The sequence below is a fragment of the Ictidomys tridecemlineatus genome, chromosome 4, assembly GCF_052094955.1.
Source record: "Ictidomys tridecemlineatus isolate mIctTri1 chromosome 4, mIctTri1.hap1, whole genome shotgun sequence".
Taxonomy (NCBI): domain Eukaryota; kingdom Metazoa; phylum Chordata; class Mammalia; order Rodentia; family Sciuridae; genus Ictidomys; species Ictidomys tridecemlineatus.
Window position 1 is genome coordinate 57,171,483 of NC_135480.1, and position 25,949 is coordinate 57,197,431.

At 34.9% G+C, this 25,949-nt stretch overlaps 1 protein-coding gene and 1 long non-coding RNA gene across 2 annotated transcripts in view; one reads left to right on the plus strand and one right to left on the minus strand.

The window, feature by feature from the left end:
* Nucleotides 1-4,195: 4,195 nt before the first annotated feature.
* Nucleotides 4,196-25,949, plus strand: part of LOC120889640 (uncharacterized) — a 31,121-nt gene continuing 9,367 nt past the window's right edge. Inside the window, exon 1 of the long non-coding RNA XR_005733647.2 lies at nt 4,196-19,708. This is a non-coding gene — a long non-coding RNA (uncharacterized LOC120889640). The remainder of the gene's footprint in view (nt 19,709-25,949) is intronic.
* Or56b4 (olfactory receptor family 56 subfamily B member 4) lies at nt 24,982-25,948 on the minus strand. Its single transcript, XM_021720719.3, is given in 2 exon segments — nt 24,982-25,155; nt 25,157-25,948. Coding segments are annotated over 2 exon segments (966 nt in total).

The following is a 25,949-nucleotide window of genomic DNA, read 5'->3' on the forward strand; positions in this document are numbered from 1 at the left end:
TCAAAATTACACATCTGGCAAATGATAGATTATTGATGTCAGTTTGTTCCACCACCATTTCTAACCCCCATACCCCCTCCCCTCCCCTCCCACCCCTCTCCCCTATCCTAGAATTCCTCTATTCCTCTCATGCTTCCCCTCCTAATTGAACTGAGGGCCTTGTACCTGCCTGGCAGGCACTCTCCCAACTGAGCTATATCCCTAGCCCCTTCAACCAAATATTAATTACTCTACTTATGAACCCCTCAGAACTTAAATTCTATAATATATATGTCATACTCATCATTATATTTCCAGCATTTAGCATAGGTTAAATATGAATGTCTATGGATTGAAATGTTGGTGAGGATATTGACCTCTGGACCCTTCATTGTAAAATATTATCTAATTTTATGACTGAAAACCACTTACAAATATGCACACTATCCTACCACCCCCAATTAACTTCTTCTGATCTACTATTTCTTCTGTTTCTCCATATCTTCTGACGTACTATTTCTTCCGTTTCCCCATAGGTTTCTATTTCCCTGAATCTTGTAGGCATAGACTGGGCTATACATCTACATATTAACTAGCAGCAACTCAAATTCACTTTGTCCATATGTTTGATTCAGAGATATGGAGTCATTAGCAGATGTACTATGTACAGAGTACTTCAGGAAGAACACAGTTAGATGTCCTGCCTTCTCTGGTTTTTGAGTCAGTGATCTCTGGAGACTGTTTCTGCTGGAGTCTGCTCTAATTAAACCAGATACTCTCTACAGAACAGTATGGAAGAAGCAGTCTCCCTACCCAAGGGATTCTTAGGATGAGGTATAAATACTATCCCATTTCACTTTGGAGTCTGCTTGTAGATTTTTTTCACACATTAAAGAACTTCCTCTTCAACCAGGGTAAATTCCTGGGCAGGGGATGAATGTTTAGTTTCTTATATTTTTAAGTTTTACTGAAAGAGACCCAATAAACTGCTGATTTAGATAAGATCTTCTCATGTCCTCTGGATAGTGTATTGTAGTGCAAGTACACATTTTAATATCTTGAACTACTACATATGTTTCTGCCATGGAGGGTTGGGACTTGGGTTAATATTTTTCCAGAATATTAAAATAGTTTAAAATATTAAAACATTGAACAGTAGGCATATTCAGACTTACAACTTCAGTTGAAATATTTTGTTTACACCAAATTAAAACTTAATATTATTTTACTGTCTTTAATAGATCAAATGAATAAATAATATTTTAAATAAAATTACAGAAAAAATAGCTATTAAAAATTCATAAAAGCATGTGTATAGAGGCTCCCATCTTTCCTTTCACCTTGAGCTCCAAATACAGCCTGGTGTCATGCTGTCAGATTCTATCTTTATTTAAAATTTTGATATTTTGTTCATCATGAATTTTTTATATTGTTCATTTAAACACATTTTGTTAAAATTTTATTTATCTTTAATGTTTTTCTCACACTTAAATTTTGCACCCAAGGTAAGTATTTCATTTATCTCACCTTAATTCTGGTCCTAGGAGAGTCAACACCTGGAGGTTTAGATACAAAGAAATGATGCTCTAATGATGTCTTGAATCTTTTGGTAACCTGATACTAGAAACATATAGAAACAAAGACATTCCTTTTTGTGTTGAAACCAAAATGGATTGGATTTTCTGTTACTACAATGTGAAGTATGCTGCTACACAGACCAAAAAATTTATACCTTGTAATCTTTAATTGTTTTGTAAACTTTATACCATAATTGATAGTTCTTTTTTCTATAATGGAAGAAAAGGATTCTAGTATAATACATATTCCATAACTTATTATCATAGTGATTGATATAAAGTTATGCTTTATAGATTATGTTTTCATGCTGTAATTTCAGCAGGTAGTTGCCTGAAGGGAAATTACTGGATTTAAGGATTTGTACAATTGAAAAATTTAAAAGCTTATTATCAAATTTCTTTCTTAAATGGCTATATCAAGGTACCTATCACAGTACTGGTGGTTAATAGTTTTCCTATTATGCTCTATCAGAACTACAATATTTTAGTATAATTCTGGTTTTTATTTCTTTAAATTTTGTAAAATTGAGTATCTACTCATATGTATATTGGCCATCTATTTTTCTTGTTGTAGAATTACCTATTCCTTGCACATTTTCCAATTTTTTCTTATTTATTTGCACCAACTTTTAGTATTTAAGGATTTTAACCTTTTATCTATTATTTGTTTTGTATAATTTTTCTCCTAAAATCATTACTTAACCTTAACTGCATTTTTTATATAATTGCATCTATCAATTGCTATTGATTTTCTCCGGTTAATCTGTCTATTGTCAGTTCATTTCATGACTCAAAAGTCTAATCTTCAGAGGGTGGAAAGAAAATCTCCTTTCCTATTCATATGAAGACTTCACACTGTTGTTGTTTTTATAATATTTGAAGTTTTTTCAGTTGAATTTTTTCCTAAAGTATATATTTTAATTATTTTTTGCTGGTTATGTAGGAAATCTATAGGATTTTATAATTTTGACTCAAATTTACTATTTTATTGTCAGTTATAATATTTTTAAGATTTCTTTTTTTCTCTTTGAATTCTTGGGAAGATCTCATAATCATTTTAAAAATGATAATTTTGAGCTCTGTGTTCTAAATGTTATAAAAATTACTTATATTTTATTTTAATTTGAAAATGTAGAATAATAATTATAACTGCTAATCTGTTTTCCCTTTGGTTGATTTATTTTTAATTTTTTTTTATTTTTTTATTTTTTTAAGTTATTCTTTTTTTTTTTATTGGTTGTTCACAACATTACAAAGCTCTTGACATATCATACTTCGAACAATAGTTTCAAGTGAGTTATGAACTCCCATTTTTACCCAGAATACAGATTGCAGAATCACATAGGTTACACATTCACATTTTTACATAGTGCCATACTAGTGACTGATGTATTCTGCTACCTTTCCTATCCTCTACTATCCCCCTCCCCCCATCTTCTCTTTCTATCCCATCTACTGTAATTCATTTCTCTCCTTATTTTTCTTCCAATTCCCCTCACAACCTGTTTTATGTAGTTTTTTATAACAATGAGGGTCTCTTTCCATTTCCATGCAATTCCACTTTTCTCTCTCTTTCCCTCCCATCTCGTGCCTCTGTTTAATGTCAATCTTTTCTTCCTGCTCTTCCTCCCTACTCTATTCTTAGTTGCTCTCATTATATCAAAGAAGACATTTGGTATTTGTTTTTTAGGGATTGGCTAGCTTCACTGAGCATAATCTGCTCTAATGCCATCCATTTCCCTGCAAATTCCATGATTTTGTCATTTTTTAGTGCTGCGTAATACTCCATAGTGTATAAATGCCACATTTTTTTAATCCATTCATCCATTGAAGGGCATCTGGGTTGGTTCCACAGTCTAGCTATTGTGAATTGTGCTGCTGTGAACATCGATGTGGCAGTATCCCTGTAGTACGCTCTTTTAAGGTCTTCAGGGAATAGACCAAGAAGGGCAATAACTGGGTCAAATGGTGGTTCCATTCCTAGCTTTCCCAGGAATCTCCATACTGCTTTCCAAATTGGCAGAACCAATTTGCAGTCCCACCAGCAATGTATAAGAGTACCCTTTTCCCCACATCCTCGCCAGCACTTGTTATTATTTGACTTCATGATGGCTGCCAATCTTACTGGAGTGAGATGGTATCTTAGGGTAGTTTTGATTTGCATTTCTCTGACTGCTAGAGATGGTGAGCATTTTTTCATGTATCTGTTGATTGATTGTATGTCCTCCTCTGAGAAGTGTCTGTTCAGGTCCTTGGCCCATTTGTTGATTGGGTTATTTGTTGTCTTATTGTCTAATTTTTTGAGTTCTTTGTAAACTCTGGATATTAAGGCTCTATCTGAAGTGTGGGGGGTAAAAATTTGTTCCCATGATGTAGGCTCCCGATTTACTTCTCTTATTGTTTCTCTTGCTGTGAAAAAACTTTTTAGTTTAAGTAAGTCCCATTTGTTGATTCTTGCTATTAACTCTTGTGCTATGGGTGTCCTGTTAAGGAATTTGGAGCCTGATCCCACAATATGTAGATCGTAGCCAACTTTTTCTTCTATCATACGCAGAGTCTCTGATTTCCTTTGGTTGATTTAGTAAAAATTTGTTAAAATTTTTTATTAAGAATGACTTTGGCTTTGTGCTTTTCCAAATAAGTCACATTAAGTAAGTAATTTGTTTTATATTATTTTAGCATTTCAAATCATAAAAATATTGAGCCTCATGATTCCTAGAATCCCCTTTGAACGTCTTGATTTATTTATTTTTCTAATATCACTTAATTTGGTCATTTACTCATCAGCTTTTTACTGAAAGCCTCTTGTAGGCCTGACAGTATGATAGACCATGGGATTTCCTTAGCATATTCCTCTGATTAGGAATATCAGAGTTTAGCCTCTCTTTAACCTCTTTTCTAGATATAGTTCTTACTTACCTATAGAAGAGCTTGATGAAAGGTAAAGAAAGGCAAAATGAGAAATTCAAAGAGAAAGTAGGCCAGATTCATAGGCCAGGACAGAGTCCTAGGGAGGTAGATGGCCTCCTTCAGTTCTCCTTCCAGTGACCATCTCATCCATATCATTTCTGGTTTTCTTACTACTGCAGAAGAGGCTATGAAAATGCTCTCACATTGGTGCTTTCTTCTCCTCTCCTGACTGTTTGTTCCTGGTGCTTGACCTTGTTGCTCTGAGCATCCCTCTTCCTTTCCCTACCACTCCTGAGATTTTGGTTATAAATTACAGTCCTGAAATGGCTTGATTTAGGCCTGACCCTCCTGTGACATCCCTGTCTCATCTTAGTCCAAATTGTTGTCTCACTTCAGCAGGAATTTCTCCCAGTGAATTTGGAGGTATACCTTTGTCACTTCTGGGAGCCGTCCTACTCAGACCTAACCCTAGAGTGCAGGTTAAGTAGATAGAAAGCTCTGCCTGTGTAATTTAAGAAGGCATGTTCTCCCTTATGTATAAGCTTGGTTTCTTCCCCACCTACTCAAACAAGTATAGTCAGAACTGTTACAATGTAACATGTACGGTCCTAAAAACCATCATGTTATATAAAATTGCACAAGAAAGACTACAAGGTTTATGGGAAAATGGAACACTCAAAAACTTCATCAGTGATATATAAAAATGATAGAAAACCAATAAAACCTAACAGTTTTAGCTGGGCATGGTAGTACATGCCTGTAATCCCAGCAGCTTGGGAGGCTGATGCAGGAGGATTGAGAGTTCAAAGCCAATCTCAGCAAAAAGTGAGGCACTTAGCAACTCAGTAAGACCTTGTCTCTAAATAAAATACAAAATAGGATTGGGGGCGGGGGATGTGGCTCAGTGGTTGAGTGCCCCTGAGTTCAATCCCCAGTACACCACCCCCCCAAAACAAACAAACAAACAAACAAACAAAAAAACCTTAACAGTTTTAAACATGTTAAGTGGTTAAGAAAAAACACATACTACAATAAATATGGCACTTAATTTTGAAAAAGACGTAACTTGCTTGTGGAAGTGGGGGAAGCATTGCAGGTTCTGAGTTATTGTGAAATGTGAAGGAAACCAAAATACCTCCACCAAAATATTGAGGGTTATTGAGTGAAAGACAGTTAAAACACAGGGGACTGTTTGATTTTTTCCTCTGCTTGCCTGAAGAGCATGACAGAGACTTATAAGACAAAAAGGTCTTTTAACCTCCTTCTTTTCCCTCCTAAAGGAAGAATGCAGATCCATCTATTTGTGATACTTGCATATCAGCTCAGAGACAATGTGTTAGAGAGGGATCTGATAGCAGACTTTGTTCCACAAATTTAACTTCCTTCAGTTTTTGCAACTTTGAAAAACTGGAACTACTCTCTCCATTGTCCTTTCAGATTTATTGTTGTTTTAAAAAATAAATGGAGTTCCAAGCTCCTGTTTTGAGTTATGTGAGAGAGTTTCTTTTCTCTTGCATGGTAGACATAGCATATATTAATAAATTTGTTTATGTTTCTCTTGTTTATCTGACTTTTATTATGGAAGTCTGTCCCAACTGTGAATTTATGAGGATTGAGGACAGTTATATTTTTGCTCCTTCAAGTAATTTTTGTCTGAAATCAGAAAGTCATGAAAGGAACTAAGATAAATGTTGATGTATGTGTATATTTGTACTATTTGTGTATTTCTTTTTATCATTTTAGTTTGAAGCAATTTTCTGCTGTTACATAAGGTCTGCATGATGCCTTTGATTTAAACTAGCCTCCCGCACTAGACCCTGGCTGACCAGACCAAGCCGTAATGGAGCCTCTTGTACTAATTGCCATGTAATCAAACTGAGCTTTCTAACAGGCTAGTTTTTAAAAAATCAGAAGATTTCAGTCAACTCGAGTCAGTATAATAAGAAAGTTCTTTCTGTCTTAACCATTTAGGAAAGTAACTTGGAAACAACCAATCTGCTTTTTGTTCTATTTATGCTTTCTTTAGACCTCTTCTGCCTATAAAGCTAACTTTCTCTGCTCAGCTTGTGAGAACATTAATGCTATTTTATGTAAGGGATGTTTCCCCATTCTATAATCACAAATTAACATTAATTAGATGTTTAAACTAAATTTATTATAATTTTGTCTTTTGATATAGCATTCAACCAGTATTTCTAGTGGATGAAATTACATATAAATATTTGTACATATACATAAATGTGATATAGAAGAAACTGTATACCCTATTTCCTATGTCAGCAGTTTCTTTCTCTTATATGCTACCATTCAGTATATGAAGATTCCAAGGGCTTCCAACTTCAAAATATTTCTCCTTAGACCTTCCACGTCTCAGTATTACTTCTAGTTTCTGCCCTTCACTGAACCAATCTCTCATAAGAGACATCTTTGAATATTGTTTTCATTTCCTCATCTTTTTAGTCTATGGCTATTCATCTACTGTCTTATCACTATATCAAAACTTCTTTCTAATGACCTTCATATTCTAAAATCCAACGAGCATAGGCTCATTAGGGAACAGATGGTCCATTCAAATTAGAATAATTTGAGATGGATCATTTATAAGAATGTAGCTAGGAAGAGATGCTAATTGATAGTACAGTTACCTAGGGCTAGTAACAGCCATTCTCATGGCCCATAGATCTGAGGGGATAAGTGAATGGAATCCTGAAATAAAAGGTGGCTTCAGATTTTTTTTTGTTAAAGTTGAATTTATTCTATTTGTTTAGATATGAGTTCTGTTGTTAACTTTAATATCACTCATATTAATTTTGCTTAAATATCTGATTGTGTTGTTAAGAAAAAATTTCACTGGACAGGATAATGGAAGTTGATTTTATTCAGATGCTATTGCCATCAAAAGTGGGGAGGGTAAAGACCAAGTATGAAACTGCTCTGCTAAAACAAAGGCAAGGGTGGGTGTGCGTGGGAATAGTGGATAAAGTGGGTGTAAGCACTGGGGTGAGCCAAGGTGAAAGCACTGGATGTCAGAAAAGAAACCTATTGATGGAATGTGTCAAACACATTGAATTATTTGAGATTGCAGATGCTTTTCTCTGAGATTAGGTCATCTGTGTTTGCTAATTGGCTCCCAATGAAGTTAATTTCCTACCCTTCCACAGACACTGATAAGGGGGTGTTATCACCTTCAATGTCTATATTTCAAGAGCTATTTTCCAGCTCCTTGAAAAAATATTATCAGGGTTGTAAAATGAATAAGAAGTTTGAGAAGATTTTTATACAGTTCAAAGGAGTAGAAAAGAAATTTATAAGCATAAATTTTCTGAAGTAAATGCTGTTAAGTAAGGAGATCAGAGGCCCATAGTCTGCAAATGTCTAAAGTTTATCCAAGTTGAGGGGAAAGTTCAGGCCATCTTAGTCATTGATTGTGTAATTATTTTTCTTTCTAGTAGTCAGTTTTGGCAACTTGCTATATTTAATGAAACCCATAGGGGAGATATGGGTGTGTGCTAATATCTTGATTTTTCTTTGCACTTGTTCCCATGCCTAATGGGGCAAGATGTTTGTAGTCATCTAGATCACTGCCCTCTTCTGACCCAATCTCTAATATTTTGGGATGTCTCACCTCTGTACTTGATTCCTTCTCTTTTTCTTCTTTGTCTCCTCTTCCTCCTCCTCTTCTTTTTCTTCTTCCTTCTTTATTCTTCTTATTCCTCCTCCTCCTCCTTTTTTCCACTGTATTGAACCCAGAGGTACTTTCCCACTGACCTATATCCCCAGACCTTTTTGTTTTTTATTTTGAGTCAGTGTCTTGCTAGGTTGCCAAGGCTGACCTCAAACTTGCAATCCTCCTGCCTCAGCAGTCTCTTGAGTAGGTGGGGTTACAGGATTATGCCACCACACCAGGTTTGACCCACTTCTTGATCCATTGATTGTTGCAGAAGGATAGGCCTGCCTGGCTGTTCACACTGAGCTACCTAATTAGTCACCAGTTTGGTTTTCTGAATGCCTTCCACTTCTCCTATTATTAGACAAATCTGAATTTTATCAATATTATTATTATTATTTGTAGTAGTTGTCTTTTACCGAGCACTTTTTTGTCTTCAGTACTTTTCCATAATCCCACTGAAAATGTCTTTCATCTTTTGGAGATTCCTCATATTTTCTTTGCGTTTACGGCTCTGTATTTGTTTTATAGAGTGTTATGTGCTGATTTATTATTGAATAGGTTGTCAGTGGTTGCTAGGATTTACAGTGGAAGGAGAGGCTGCAGGAGTGCTCATTCTGTCATGTTGCTTCAGAAGTTTTGGAATTTATTTTTTGGAATTGAGACTTCCTCATGGCCTAATAATTTATTGATTTTAAAAAATATTATATAAGAAAAAAATGATACTTATTGTCTGTTTTTACTGAGCGTTAATTCATTTAGTACCCGTTCAAGCCCACCTTTCCATAATTTTCCTCTGTCAGAGGCTAGGAAGCTAATATACCCAAACTTTGACTTTTCCTTGCAAGTATAAGAACATCAGACTCATTTCTGATTATAGATGTAAAAATTTTGCATAATATTTTGTTTTCACTACTTCCTTTTTGTTTGTAATATGGAATTAAACATGGAAGTTGAAATAGCTTAGGATAACAACAGAGAGACAGAACCTAGTTCCCAGTTGCTCAATAGAGGTGACTTAACAACTCTAATTTGCCTGATCCAGTCTCTGTTTCTACCCTCTCTCTTTTTGGGTAGGAGATATATAAATTAATTTGATTATACTTCTGTATTCTAGTTTCTCTTACATACAATTAAACAAAAACCCTAATAAATAATTTGTTTGTAATGTTAGTGAGACACACTTTCTTCCCCACCACCTCCAGGTACAGGTTATTCCATTATCAAAATACTCCATTATAAAAATGTATCAAAATGCATTCTCCAGAATGGAAGGAGTGTCGTGATTTAATTGGTGAATGTAAGTGGGGAAAAAAGGGCAGGTAGAACTTAGTTCCTTTTCTCTTTTATCTGGAGCACGTGTCTTTCTGGCTCTTAGCTATGTAGCAACTTGTTGTAGAAGTTTTATGTCTGGGGGAGTACACAGCTCATTTGTGCCAAGGCAGAGGGTTATGTAGATTTTAGAGAGACTAAATAAAGTGCACAGAAACAGTATCAGAGATATATGGTTTATTGAAGGGAAAGCTACAGGAGATCAGTGACTTCTCCAAAAAGAGTTTTGTGGTGGTAGGCTGACAATTCCTCTGCCCTCACAGTGCTTTTTGCCAAGCAGAGTTGCAATCCCTCATAGGTCTTTGTCCAATGGTGGCCAGCTGGATAAGTGACATGTATTCTTTCTACAATGCCCTCAGTTCTGTACAAGTCCTCCCGAAGAGAGAGGCTTTATATGTTAGGCTGCAGAAGCAGTGACATCATCAGCTTTAGTTTGCTTAGTTTGTTTTATGATCAGCATCCCAAGGAGCAACTGTCCTGGTGTACTCTAACTTGTTCTAGTTCTTAGTGTTCACAAGAGAGAGCTTGCTCTCATTGTTTCCCCAATGTGGCTAGATTTTTAGGAAAAGAAAGGGGGCAGGGAAATGATGTTACTCTGACCCCTTTTCTTTAAAGATGATACAGGAGTTCGCAGTTTTGGAGGGTCAATTTGTTCAAGAAATCATTAACTTTTGATTCATTGTTAAAAGTTCATTGAGAAAGAGGATAAAACACCCTCATAATTGGGTACTCAAAAATACTATTTTGACTTTTTTTTCTCCTATTTATGGCCAAGGCAAGCTTTTGGCCTTGATGATGTTATAGTTAAAGCTTTGTTCCCAGGGTTTCATAAACTGACTTCCAGACCACTCAATATAATCGAATCAAGCCTTTATTGAAGCACACTGGTGGTGACTGACCAGAACATAAAGCTGTTCCCCTGATCAGCCATGAACAATTGCAAGGGCACTCCTTATAAGCCTGAAAACCACAAAAGGGATGTTCGGGGGTCTAGCCAATGCAAGCAAGCCAGGTTACAGAAGCAGGAGAGTGCAGTCAAGGGGCGGGAAGCCCAACCAATCATAGTTAGCCCAGTCACCCAGTTAACAGAAACACAGCCCCATTACCCTAGTTACAGAAACAATGCCCCATTAGGTAGTTCCATGTTCTTAAACGTTTCTATAGCAAAAGGAAGAGAACATCTTGCCCCAGTCATGACCCTTCTACTTGTCATGTTGTTTTACAGGATGAAGTCATAAAACAAAATGAAGTCATATTTGCTTCTACTATCACATTCCCCACTGGTTTTAGTAGGTTTGATGTCAATCTTGCACATCATTAGGCTTCAGTTTCTTTTTCATCCTTATGTGTCTAGGGACCACACTGGGCTCATAAGACCATAAGTCTTACCTCACCTACATTCTTGTGTATATGGTTTAGGAGGGTTTTTAAGAGGCAGGGTCCTACAGTAATCCCAATCAGGAGAAGTACTAGGGGCCCAACTACAGCTGAAATGATGGTAGTCAACCAAGGGGACCATGAGAATAAGTTTTGGAACCAATTGCCTGAAGTTTAAATTTATATCAATTTGATGGCTGAGGGACTTAAAATTTTTAGAGCCTGTGATAAGAGTTGTTGTTCCCAAAGCAGTAGATCCAGCTATTCCCAAGCCAGCCAGGAGGGGAACTAAAATGGGGGTAGTCAGTCTATGTTGATAAATCAATGGGCCCTGGCCTTGTAATAAGTCCAGGTGTTCTTTTCCTTTTACTCCATCAAAATAATAGTGGGTTACATAGTTCAAAGTTATTGACAGTTTGGAGATTTAGGCAAGGGGTTCGAAGTGGCACCCGGGAAGCACAATTTTTGGTAAACAGGGAGTTGTTCCACTTATAAGTTGGGTTGTAGAATCAAGTATCTCTTTCTGGGAGATCACCCAGGGTGATCTTGGGAGTAGTTTCCCAGGTACATCTTCCTGAGCTAGACTAATATTGGCAAACATCTATATTGACCGTAATTTTTTTCTTTAATGTTAGGAACCTCCTACTGATGTAAGAGTAAAGGGCAATGACCGTTCTTGCTACTTTGAGCTGAAAGGGGGCGATGTGCAGTGGGCAAGCAGTTTGAAGTCCCCTTTTAGAAATTGAGAGGGTCAAGGAGTCCATGTAAAAAATCTGGTTAAGGAAGAACAGGTTGTAAATTTACTTGGGGGTGGGCACTTCTATGAGAGAAACAAACAAACAAACAAAAACCACATGAGTATTGAAAGAAGATTAATACAAAATAGCAGTTGAAGCATCTGAAAACCTGTCCATGAATATCATGAAAATGACAGAAATTAATAATTGTTTACTAGGAGGTGGAATAACTGAGAAATTGTACCCATAACAAGGCCTAACAAAGCCTAATAAGACCCTTTTTAGCGAACATAAATCTTTAACATTGTCAGAATTATCAGGAATGTGGATACAACATTTAGTTAAGTTAGGTAATGTCATCTGATTTTTGTAAAATATCTTTATTGGCATGACCTCTGTGTTTAGTAGAGATCCCTTTATCTTTTTTTTACAACTAGGGCTAGATAATTATACTAGAAAACATTGTCTACCTGTGTAGGAAGTTAGGAAGATCTGTAGGGCCTTAAACTGACTAAAAACTTCTGGCAATGTTTATTGGTAGTTATCAGGCATTTTTGCCTAAGAATCTCTCTTCTGTTGTCTTACTTATTTTGAGGGGTGTTAACACAAGTGTACATTTTAAGTTACATTAAAATAACTGTTGTTTCTTTTTAAATACCCAGGAATGGCTGTGCTTTGGTTTTTAACTGGTTTTGCTAGGTGTTTAAGACCAAGCTGGTCAAACTGACCTTGTTTCTATCTATGGGTAAGAGTCAGCTGAGTTTCCTTGGAGGACATTCTTGGGGAACTTGTGATCAGCATTTTAGTGCTCTGTTAGTGTCATCTGCATTAGGATGGGTCAAGGTCTTGCTGACCATGTGGCTTCCCTTGGAAGCATCTAGCATGTCTCCCTTTTTCAATGACCCTCCTCTTTTGCAGCATGTACACTCATTGGCTTTCTATTCTCCAGGGGTCTCCTATCTCCCTTATTGGGAGGTTATGTGGCCCGGAGTTGCAAAGCTTTTCCCCCTGTCCTGGGTTCAGGCTGACTCAGAGATCAAGAGCCAAATATTGGGGCTGGGGATGTGGCTCAAGCGGTAGTGCACTCGCCTGACATGTGTGCGGCCCAGGTTCGATCCTCAGCACCACATAGAAAACAAAGATGTTGTGTCTGCCGAAAACTAAAAAATAAATATTAAAATTCTCTCTCTCTCTCTCTCTCTCTCTCTCTCTCTAAAAAAAGAGCCAAATGTTGGTTTCTTTAGCACCTTAATATTTAAGTTTGGCCTTAAACATCCAGCAAGTCAGTTTTACCAGTTTTAAAGTAAGAATGCTGGACTTTAATGTTTTTAGCTTTACAATTAATTTTTACAAACCACAATATCCTTATTTATTAATTTATGTAATGCTGAAGATCTGCCTGAAGGCAGAAGATGATACCTTAGCATCTACTGTATGATCCTATCACTGCATGCCAACAAGGCAGCTTGCAGACCCAGAGACCCCATTAGATTTTGGCTATAAAAGCTCTCTCTTACCAGGTCCTCCTCCTCTCTTGCTCTCTCTTTTTTCTCTCCCTTTTGTTCTCTTTCATTCTCCCTTTTACTCTTCACTCTTTCCCTCTCTCTTTCCCCCCTCTCTCTCTCTTGCATTTTTCATTCTCTTTCTTTTGCACTTTCCTCTCTCTCTCTCTCTCTCTCTCTCTCTCTCTCTCTCTCTCTCTTTTGTGTTAATCAGACACTGCCACAATAAAGGTCTCTTGGTTGCTCTGAGTGTCATGGTCACTTTTTTTTTTAGTTATAATGAAAACACAAAGTGAAATTAACAATAGTAAAAACATATTTAGCTTATATATAATTTTGAACCTTGGCTGAATTATACATTATATTTTCTATTTGAGATCACAGTAATCTTTCCAATAAAATTAATCTTTTAATATAACTTTAAATCAACTGAAATCTGGCCTACTATGACATGCTGTAAGGTAGGAGGCAGAGCCTTATCTCAGTAAAGCAGGGCTCTTTACAAATCTTAGGTAAAGTGTTTCAGTTCTAAAGCTGATCTTTGTCTCTCTTTTTAGATATCATTTTGTAAAGTTTACATATATTGTTTTCTGACTCTGTATGAATGTTAGTATCACAATATGACATACATCTGAAACATTAATTAAGGAAAGGCTGAGAGTCCTTAACATTTTTTTTCCATGTGGAAAAGTGGCAAATGTTTTATAATATTAATCTTTAAATACATTAGGCTTTCATTACTTTTAAAAATATCTTTAAATTTTTATATTTTAGTGTAAAAGGAAACATAAGATTTGGTTTCAAAACATCAAATAATATAAATAAATCCTCAATAAAATATATTATATTTATAAGTTTAAATTACCATTACAGACAATTTTAATTTGGAGAATACCAGTTTGATAAAATGTTCCTTTAAACCTTTTACCTTAAAGACTTGTATACCTGAAAGATATAAACACATTTAATTTGTAAAGAAGAGTAATGTACCACACTTTTAATGATGTTTTTATATTAACCAAGGTTAGGTTTTAAAGGAAAATCTAGACTCTGTAATGTAGGACAATACTTTAAAATAACAGTTGTTGTTTAGCCATGGATGTACAAACCTTAATTTTTCCAAGATTATTTGTTTTAGGGGATAAAACTTAATAGATACAATGTAATTAATATTTTTAGAAGTTTTGTCATTTTAACATATAAATATATAAGTACATTATTATTTGTTCTTAGAGAACAACCTTGAATAGTTTTAACTATTTGTGTTACATATATAACCAACTTAGTTATATATAGACCTTTTAATATTTGTCTTTTATTTATAGACCTTTACATTACTTAATTAGACCCTTTTGTTTACTTAGTTGTATTATAATTATACTTTACCACATAAAGACTTTTTACCTGGAAATGTTTTTTATTGAATATATTTTTATATTTAGAACTTTTTAATAAATATTAATCCATTGATCCCTTTTTATCTGTTTGTACCTTGAAATAACCCTTATAAATTTTGAATTTAAATGAATTAATCCATTTTAATAAGAAGAAATATTTGTTATTTACAGTACTTTAATTGAAATACAGTTGAAACCTTTTGACTCCTTGTATGTAGAATTATACCTGTTGGGACTTTGTAATTTATAGTAACCTTGTTTTTATAATAACACAAAATGATTTTATCCTTTTTAGTTTATCAGTTTATGAAAACACCAACATTGTTTAAATATTTTACCTTATGGAATTTAAGGAGTTAAGAGTATTTGATATTATATTTAACAGTCAGCATTTTAACTTTGTATCAATTAGATGTCTCTAACAAACACATCCATGATTAATTTTATATAGGTTTAGATATAATTCACGTATCTTTTTTTTAAAAAACAAGGTATCAGACAATGCATTGAATAGTATTAGTAACCTTTTTTTCCTGTTGAAGAAAAATCCTAGAGACAATGGATGTCAGACACTTTATAGACATTAACATTTTAACAGCTGTTTACTATCTAGAAACAAAACTGTGCATTAGTAACTTTAAAGACATTTGTACTTTTATCTATTTTCCCAATTTGAATTGAACCTTTTAAATCATATTAACCAAAAGTATTTGGATCCTTTTTTAAAAAATTATAATTTATGAGCTCATAGTTAATCTTTTTGTACCAAATATATGTAGACATGGCAATACGTGAAGACAGGTAGTACACCGGTGCACCCACACAAAGGAAACAGACAAAACAAAAGCCTTGTAGCTTATTTGTTAAAAACCTATTAGATAGTTAGCCTTTGTAAATTGGCCTTAGAATAAAAGCAGGTGTAATCAGAAAAACATATTAACCTAAGCATATTGGATCAAAATTATAAATTTAACAAATATAGAATTTAAAAATTTTTCTAACTTTTTTTTCTGAGGTGGTCCTGTTCATGAAAGCTGAAAAGAGTGAGGGAACATAGACAAACAAAGGGGGCTTATTTCTCCCTGGAGGAACTTCCCAAAGATGAAGCTTTATTGGTCTCCTTGGGAGAATCCCCTAGGTTGGGGTCCCAAATTTTAAACTGTTTTTTTCTGGTTTCTTGGATAGCAGCCACCAACTTTTAGCCTGACATTGAAAAATCTTTAGACAATTTTTTAATAATTGGAAGTTATTCATGCATGCAAATGCTGAGAGACAAAAGCCAAATTTTCTAGACAAAATTATGTTTTTTGTTATATAATTTAGGAATAATAATTTTATAAAACACTTTAGTTTTAATCTTTCCTCTAAAGGAACTGACGTGATTTACCCTGTTGGCCACTTGGCCCAGTTCCTAAATGAAGACAATATAAATGAATGCCTTTTTCTTTTTACCTTTAGCTTTTACTTTTGACAATTCTTTTAGTCCTATTGGCAGCACTTTACATTTTAATGCAAGCTGTAGTGAGCACAGTTAAAACCATTTTAATCATCTTTTTTACCATTAGAAACAAACTGAGGTAGAATTAACACAGAACACAAAGGGAACAAACAAAAACAAACCAATAGACAAAGTCCTGAAAATTGTTAAGAAAACAAGTTAAAGGGGTACAGGTAGAGATCTCTGTAGCGCTTCCTTGTCCCATATGTCGGTGGAGCAAAGGAGTCCTAATGAAAGCAGAGTAGTTATGAGAACAAGAAAAGGGCCCACGCACAACACATGGACAGATAAATACAAATGTGGCCTGCAAATAGACACTGGACAAATGACAAACAGCAAGAAGACGCTGGAGAAACAACAAACAGCAGAACAGACACAGGACAAGCAACAATTGCTGAGGTCACACAGGGAGACTTCTAATGGGGCAGAGACCACATCTCGTCCTGCCTCCAGACAGATTTGAGGCCTCGCAGGGAGGCCTCCAGTGGGCCCCAGATACAGATGAGGTCACACAAGGAGACCTCCAGGGAGACAGTGACAATGTCTCCTTCTGCCCCCTGAAAGGTGTAAGTGACTGCATTCAATCTGACCTTTTCTCCAGAAGAGTTGACTCACCAGAACTGGGCCGGCAGGAGGCTTTTCAGAGCGTCCTAGGATAGATTGAAGTCACCCTCAGAGTGAGGCTGAGGAACATCTCTCGAGGTCCAAAGGCCCATCTTTGAAGGCAAATTTGGCATGAGGGAAGAGAAGAAATGGATCCTGGATGAGCCCCCAGATGTTATAGTTAAAGCTTCGTCTTGGGGTTTCATAAACTGACTTCCAGACCACTCATGTATAATCGAATCAAGCCTTTATTGAAGCACACTGGTGGTGACTGACCAGAACATAAAGTTGTTCCCCTGATTAGCCACGAACAATTGCAAGGGCACTCCTTATAAGCCTGAAAACCGCAAAAGGGATGTTCGGGGGTCTAGCCAATGCAAGCAAGCCAGGTTACAGAAGCGGGAGAGTGCAGTCAAGGGGTGAGAAGCCTAACCAATCACAGTTAGCTCAGTCACCCCAGTTACAGAAACAGAGCCCCATTACCCTAGTTACAGAATGCCCCATTAGATAGTTCCGTGTTGTTCTTAAAGGTTTATATAGCAAAAGGAAAAGAACATCTTGCCCCAGTCATGATCCTTCTATTTGGCACGGTTGTTTTATAGGATAAAGTTATAAAACAAAATGGAGTCACATTTGCTTTTATTATCACAATGGTTTTCAGAGACTTATTTGGGACCTTGAGGCTATATTTATAGTTGTATAGTTGGCTTTTTATTGGCTAAATGAGTGGCTTGAGGCCTTAGGGAATCACAGGGTTTGGACCTTGATGAGTCACTACAGAAAATTCATAGCTGTTATTTCATAGACAACATTGATTTTAGCAATTTGTGGGCAGGCCAAAGCCAAGTCAAGGCCTTTCATCCAAGCTTTATCAGACTTTAGCAAAGTTTAGGTCATTCATATCTCAGAAAATATCTGGATTGAGAACTTTAATAAGAGAATGGGCCTTATTAAAGAATTAGGGATCCATAGTTTCAGAGAAAATGTGGAGAGTACAGCTCAATAGTCCCACAAATTCACGGGGCCAATAATTTTAGCATAGCAAATGACTTTCAGAAGACTTGAGCCACATTATTATAGAAATGCAAACAAACTTGAATTATAGTGTGTAGCTTTGCCTAGGCAATCATAGGGATTGCGGAGATTACATTTAGGGAAAAATTTTTTTCAAGCTTAAGCCTCTTACACTTTAAGATTAGAACGATATTTGTTTTGTTTTAAAGCAAGGCAACTGAGTAGAGCACTTGCAAATATTTAGCTTTAAGTTAGTACTAAGAGGTACAATGAATTGCTCCAAATCCAGCTGAGGATTTCAGTATTACTTTAGCATACAGAATAATAGAATTTTTCTCAACTGTGACAATGAGTGAAGGTTAATAATCTACAAAATCAGAATCATATTAAGACTGCAAGAGATTAGATGTTACCTGATGAAGTAAAATTCAAAATTCAGCCCAACTTTCCTGAAAGGAGTAAAAAAATTATAAAGGAATCTAAACAGTATAAATGTATTTGATCACTTTAAGAACAGATACAGAAAACAACAACATTGTGTTCAACAACTGGAACATTCAAAAGTCAAGGAAAGCATTTTAAAAATGCATTTTAATTTTAATTAACTCAATAATTATACATATCCATGAGGTAAAGCATGACATTGCAATATATATATATGGTGTGTAATGATCAGATCAGGGTAGTTGGAATTTGTATCATTTCAAACATATATCATTTGTGTTGGGGAAATTTAAAATCATTTCTACTAGCTAGTTTAAAATAGTCAATTAATTGTGGTCAACCATAGTTATCCTACTGTGGTATATGACTCATTAGAAGTTATTTCTTATATCTAGCTGCACCCTTATACCCATTAACTACTCTTTATTCACCCCTTCTTACTCCCCATGCCCTTTCCAAGTTCTGGTAACTGCTATTTTCTTCTCTAATTCTTTGAGATTGACTTTTTAGTTTCTACAAGTGAATGAGAATGTGTGATATTTGTCTGACATTTTGTTTAACATAGTGCTCTCTAGTTCCATCAATGTTGCTGCAAATGACAGAATTTTATTCTTTTGAATGCCCAAGTAATATTTAATTTTGTTTATATTCCACATTTGGAGGGCACTGAAGATTGAATGTAGAGGTACTTTATTTACTATTGAGCTACATCCCCAGTTCTTTTTACAAAACCTTGTATTTTCAGAGAGGTTGTTGCTAAATTGCTGAGGGTCCTGCTAGATTGCTGAGGCTGGCCTTGAACTTGTGATCCTCCTGTCAGTCTCCTGGTCCCTGGTATTACAGGTGTGCATAACTGCACCTGGCTTATGTACAACATGTTCTATATGTACTCATCTACTGATAGACACCTGGGTTGATTCCATACTTAGTTATCATGGATAGTACTGCAATAAACACGCCAATGCAGATGTCTCTTCAGCTTACTGATGTATTTCCTTTGCATATATTCCCACTAGTGGGACTGCTGGATCATATGGTAATTATCTTGATTGTATCTATAAGGATGTTTCTGGATTAGTATAACATTTGAATCTATAGACTGATTGAAGCAGTTTTTCTCCCACCTAATTATTTGAAGGCTTCAATAAAACAAAAAGACCAATTATTCTTGAGAGTCAGAGGTAAGTTCTCCAGTTTGACTTCCTTGAGCTGGGGCATTGGTTTTCTCCTCCATTTAGACTGTAACTTTCACCATAACTATCCTGGTTCTCAGCCCTCCAGAATTTGTATGGCTGTTTTGGTTCTCAGGCCTCTGTTTCTTTCATACTGGAACTCTATCATTGACTCTTCTGGGTTCTCACTTTGCCACCCAGTAATCTCAGGGACTTCTAAGCCTCCACAAGAGGGTGAGTCAATTTATTACACTAAATCTCATTTTTTTTCCCTCTCTCTTTATTGTTTTGTTTCTCTGGTGAAGCCTGATAAGTATAAGTGCTATAAACTAATCAGACCTAGCAGACATCTATAGAGCAGTCCATCTAATAGCAACAGGATCTTCTCAAGGCCACATGGAAAATTCTTCATGGTAGACCATATCCAGGCCATAAAATAAACTCAATGAATTTGAAAGAATCAATCATAAAGTATGGTGTCTGAACAGTGTCTTGAGAGGTAAGTTACTTTATTGACATAAGACCTTTCTTTTTTTTAATATACATATTTGTAACAATAAACTTTCCTTAATCACTGCTTTAGCTACATCCCATAATTTTAGTATAACATACCTTGATTTTCACTCATTTCAAAATATTTTCTAATTTTTCCATGATTCTTTTTTGACTCATTTGTTATTCAAGGGTGTATTGCTTAATTTTTACATATTTGTTAAGTTTCCAAATGAAAGAAAATATCAAAAGATCTATAATAAGTAAAAAATTGTATTAATAATAATTTTTGAAACAACCCACAAAGAAGAGTCCAGGATAAGATGACTTCTCTGGGTAATTTTACCAAACATTTAAATAATAATTGATTCTAATTCTTTACAAATTTATCCAAAAACTAGAAGATAGGTATTGTTTTATAAATAATTTTATGAGGTCAGCATTATCCTCATACTAAAACCAGACAAAGGTATCACAAGAAAACTATAGATCAAAAAATCTCTCATAAATTTATGTACAAAATTCTTTTTTTAAATTTATTTTTTAATTGTAATTGAACACAATATCTCTTTTTTATTTATTTATGTGGTACTGAGGATCCAACCGAGGGCCTCTCATGTGAAAGGTGAGCGCTCTACTGCTAAGCCACAATCCCAGCCCCAGGTACAAAATTCTTAATATAAAAATAACACAGAACTCAGAATATATTAAATGGAGTATATACCATGATTCAGTGTGATTTACATAAAAAATGAAATACATGTTTACATCTGAAAGTAAATTCATGTAATACAATATGCCAATACAATAAGAAATAAAAACCACATGATCATTTTAAGATGTAGAAAAGCATTTGAAAATTCCAATACCTTTCATAACAAAACAAATAAAATATAAGGTAACTTTCTCAATTTGATAGACATGTTTCCCAAGTTTTTAATTCAATGAAATTGATATGGTGCATTAAAATAGATTGGAAATAACAGAGTTTATATATACTTTAATAACTAATATTATTATATTATAAATGTTATAATGTAGTCATATTTATATTACATACCATATTGAAGTTTTTATATGTGTTCCACTTCTGGGATAATGGGACAAAAAGTGTAAATGGTGAAGACTGAAGGGTTTCCCTCTAAGATCAGGAAAAAGGCAATGATGACTGCTTTCATCACTTCTGTTTAGGATAAAGACCAAAAACCTGGAATAAAAGGCATTTGGATTGGAAAGGAAAGAGTAAAACTATTTATCTGTATTTGCTGATGATATGATCTTTGTATATAAAATTCTAAGGAATCTACTAAAAAGCTATTATAACTATGTTTTTAAAAAACTCAGCAAGTTTTTAGAATATAAGATCAGTATATGAAAATGAATTCTATCCCATAAGCTAGCAATAGACTCTCTGTGTTAGCTTTTTCATTGCTGTAACCAAAAGACCTGATATGAACAATTTTAGAGGAGGAAAATTTATTTGATGCTCATGGTTTCAGAGGTCTCTGCCCATAAATGGTCAACTCCATTGCTCTGTACTCAAGGTGAGGCAGAGCATCATGGCAGAAGAGTATAGAGGAGGAAAGCAGCTCTAGTAGGCATAGCAATCAAGAAGCAGAAAGGGGGAGTTCCACTCACCAGTGACAAAATATAAACCCCAAGGGCACATCCCCAGTGACTACCCCCTTTAGCCACACCCTACCTGTCTATAGTTACTGTCCAGTAAATCTCTATAGTGTATAAATGCACTAATTAGATTAAGGCTTTCATAACCCAATCATTTCACCTCTGAACTTTCTTGCATTGTCTCACATATGCAATTTTGGGGGACACCTCATATTTAAACTGTAACATTATCCAAAAGTGAAATTAAAAGGGCATTTACATTTACAATGGCACAAAAATGAAAAAAAATATTTTTACACAAATTTAATAAAGTACAAAACTTATACTATTAAAACAACAAAAAATTTACTAAAAAATTACAAAAGATAACCTAAGTAAAGGGAAAGATATCTATGTTCATGTATTGGAAGACTTAATATTGTTAATATAATGTTAATATTGTTAATTCATTCTCAATATTGTTAATATTGTTAACTCCCTAACTTGATTTATAGATCCAATGCAATCTCTACTAAAATCCAACTGACATTTTGGAATAAGTCAACAAACTTATCTTAAAACTCATGGTACCTAGAATGGGCAAAACAATTTTTTAAAAAGGAAAAAAAATGAAGTACTTATATTTCTTTATTTTAAAACTTAACCACACAGCGACAGAAATCAAAACTTCATGTCACTGATATAATGATATATATGTAGATCAATGAAATGGAGTTGAGAGCACAGGAATAAATTCTCACATTTAAGATTAATTGATTTTCAACAAGAGAACCAAATTCATTATGTGGGGCAAAGAATAGTCTTTTCAAAAATGATATTGGGATAATTAGATATCCACATAAAAATAACTAAGTTGGACTTCTTCCTCACAATATACACAAAATTTACTCAAAATAGATCATAGAACTAAATCTAAGAACTGAAATTACATGTAGAAGAAAAATGAATAAATCTTTTTCATATCTGGGTCAGGCAAAGTCTTCTTATATATTGCCCTGAAATCACATGCAATGAAAGAAAAAAATAGATAAATTAAACTTCATCAACATTTAAAACCTTCACATTTAAAAAAATACCATCAATAGAATAAAAAGATAACCAAGAAATGGGATAAAATACAAATCACATATCTGATAAAGAATTTGTATTTAGAATATTCAAAAAAATTTTGCAACTCTATAATGAAAAGACAAATGATCCATCTGAAATTCAATTTAAAAATGAGCAAAGAATCTGGATGGACATTTCTCCAACAAAGATACAAATGGTCAATAAGCACATGAAAAAATGCTCACCATCACTAAGTCATCAGGGAAATGAAAATCAAAACCACAATGAAATACCATTTGACACTCTTTAGGATTGCTATCATAAATAGATAGTTATAGAAAATAGAAAGTGAAAAAGTGAACTTTTTATTTTAGAATAATTTTAGATTAATAGAAAAAAATATGAAAAGAGTACACAGAGTTTCTATATATCCCACTCCCAGTTCCCCTTATTATTTAAACATTTTGGGGGTGTACTAGGAATTGAACTCAGGGGCACTCAACCACCAGCTCTATTTTAGAGACAGTCTCTCACTGAGTTGCTTAGCGCCTCTCTATTGCTAAGGCTGTCTTTGAACTTGTGATCCTCCTGCCTCAGCCTCCTGAGCCACAAGGATTACAGATGTGCACCACCATGTCCTAGTTATTTTAAAATTTTTATTAGAGCATTATAATTATACATAATGGTGGGATTCATTGTGTTATACTCGTGCATGAACATAACACAATTTGGTAAATTTCATTCTCTAGTACCTCCCCTTTCAATACTTCTTTTCTCTCCATCATCCCCTTCTTCTGTCCTATTGGTTTATTTTTGTGAGATTGCACCACTGAATTTCCTTTTTTTTTTCTCTCCAGCTTCCACATAGGAGAGAAAACATAATGCTTGATTCTCTGAGACTGGCTTATTTTGCTTAACATGATGTTCTCTAGTACAATTTTTTCTCTAGTACCATCATTGTGAATTATACAATTTCATTCTTCTTTATGATTCACTAAAACCACATTCTGTATATATGCCACAATTTCTTTATTCAGCTGTTGATGGACAGTTAGGTTGGTTGCCTAACTTGGCTATTGTTAATTGCACAATAAAAATGGGTATACATTGTATCATATCACTATAGTATGCTGACTTTAATTCTTTTGGATAAATACTGAGAAGTTGTATAGCTAGGTCATAAGTTGTTTCTATTCCTAGTCTTTTGAGAAGCCTCCATACTGATTTTCATAGAGGTTGTACTAATTTACAGTGCCATCAACAGTACAAGTTTTCTTCTTTTCCTTGCTAGAATTTATTATTATTTGTATTAATGATTGCCATTCTACCTGGAATGCACTGAAAGCCTTCTCCGCCCCCCATTATTAACACTAACTTTAGTAGGGTACGTTTTTCACTTGTAATAATCAAGGTTGACACATTATTACCAAGGTCCATGTTTTATTAAGATTTTCTCAATTTTTACCTAGTTTCCTTTATTTTTGTTTCAGGATCTCATTTGGTTATCTCACTGGATTTAGATGCTGTGTCTCCATAACCTCCTGTAGGTCATGACAGTTTTTCAGATTCTTATTTTTTATCACTGTGACAGCTTTGAGAATTAATTGGTGGACATTTTGGGGGCTGCTTTTCAGTGAAATTTGTCTGATGATGTTCTCATAATTGGATTGGGTTGTATGTCTTGGAGGAAGATCACATAGGTAAAGTGCTATTCTCATATATTATAACATGTCATATCATATCATATCATTTGTCATTCCATGGATTTATATTATGAACATGACATTACTCTTAAGTAAACTTGATAATTTGATGAAGTAGTGTTTGTCAGGTTTTTTTCATTTGTAAAAATTACTCTTTTTCTCCTTTATGTACTCTAAAGAAGTTACCATGTTCTTTAGAGGATTTGAGCTCCACTTACTCTAGGGTAGCCTGTATGTTCATACATCATTTGGAATTCTTCTGCCTGGGAAATTTAGACAAATTCTCACTTATTTATTTATTAAATAATTTGTATCAGTATGGACTCATGGATATTCTTTATTTCAAATTCCTGACTTACATTTATATAATTAAAAAGGTGCCCTATAGTGACTATTTCTAGAAGATTTAAAATCTATTTTCTATCCTTAAGCAGGAAAATTGCTACCAAATTTTAAATGAAATTTATTAAAAAGGAATTGATATATAATTTCCTCTTATTTTATCATCTTTATTTTCATTTTTAAAAATCAGTAGTGAAGTTGAATAGAGAAGAAGGGTTAAGAGCAGGGACTCTGGAGCCTAACTGTTGGATTCAAATCTCACTCCACAACTGCCTTCTTTGATCTTAGGCTAGTTTTCCCAGCTCAGCTTCCACATCTTCAAAATGAATAAAAAATAACTATACTTGATTCATAGATTTATTACATGGATTGAGTTAATATTTGTGAAATGCTTAGAGCAGTGCCGTGAACATACTACATGCTATATGAATAAATTAATTCATTTGAATTGATGATCCTAACAATTGGAGGAGTGAAGTTTTATCAAAGGAATCTTGGGCTTCAAAGCTTTTTCTTTTTCTGCAATACTTCATATAATATTCTGTCATATAAAGTTGGCTTATTTCCTAGACACATACTCACTCAAGCCAAGCACCCTCTGGAAGCTTACTCGTAGCTCTTGAGTCCTAAGGGCATATACCATGGGGTTAAGGGATGGAGGGATGACAATATGCAGCACATTGAGAAGAACAGGGATTAGGGGAATCCTTCTTTCTGCTAGGTAGGTGACAGATAACTAAAATAATAGCTGTATAGAAAAAGATAATTAGAATGAGGTGGGAACTACAGGTACTCAGGGCCTTAGATGTTGCTTCAGCTGAGTTCAGCTTCAGTACTGAGTGAACAATCAAAGCATAGGAAGCAAAGACCAGAATCATGTCACTCCCAACAACAAGCCAGGCCAAGGACAACTGGTAAAGCCTGTTAATGGTGATATCATCACAGGCCAGACTAGTGACCCCCAAGTTAGAACACATGCAGTGATCAATTTCATTCTTGAAGTAGTAGTGTCTCTGGGCAGCCAGTATAGGTACTGGTATGGTCAATAGGCCATTCCTAAGCACCATGGACAGTATGGCTTTGATAACAAAAGCTTCAGTAATTATGGAGGGGTATTGAAGGGGATAACAAATGGCTATGTATCTATCCAGTGCCATGCAGAGGAAGATGCCTGACTCCATGCACATAAAAGAATGAATGGCATATATCTGAGCAAAACATTCAGGAAAGCTGATGGCCTTGGAAACAAACTATAGGATGGCCAGGATCTTTGGCATTCTGGTGGTAGCAAGGCCAATGTCTACCACAGCCAGGATACCTAGGAATTGATACATGGGCTGGTGCAAGATAGGCTCATGGTGGATGGTGATTAAGACAAAAAGATTAGCAAAAAGAGCTAGGAGGTAAAGCAGAGCCATGGGCAAGGACAGCCAGTGCTGCCACTCATGAATGCCTGGAAGTGCCATCAGGATGAATTCAGATACTTGAACCCTTGAGCTATTGGCTGTACAGAGGGCAATATCCATA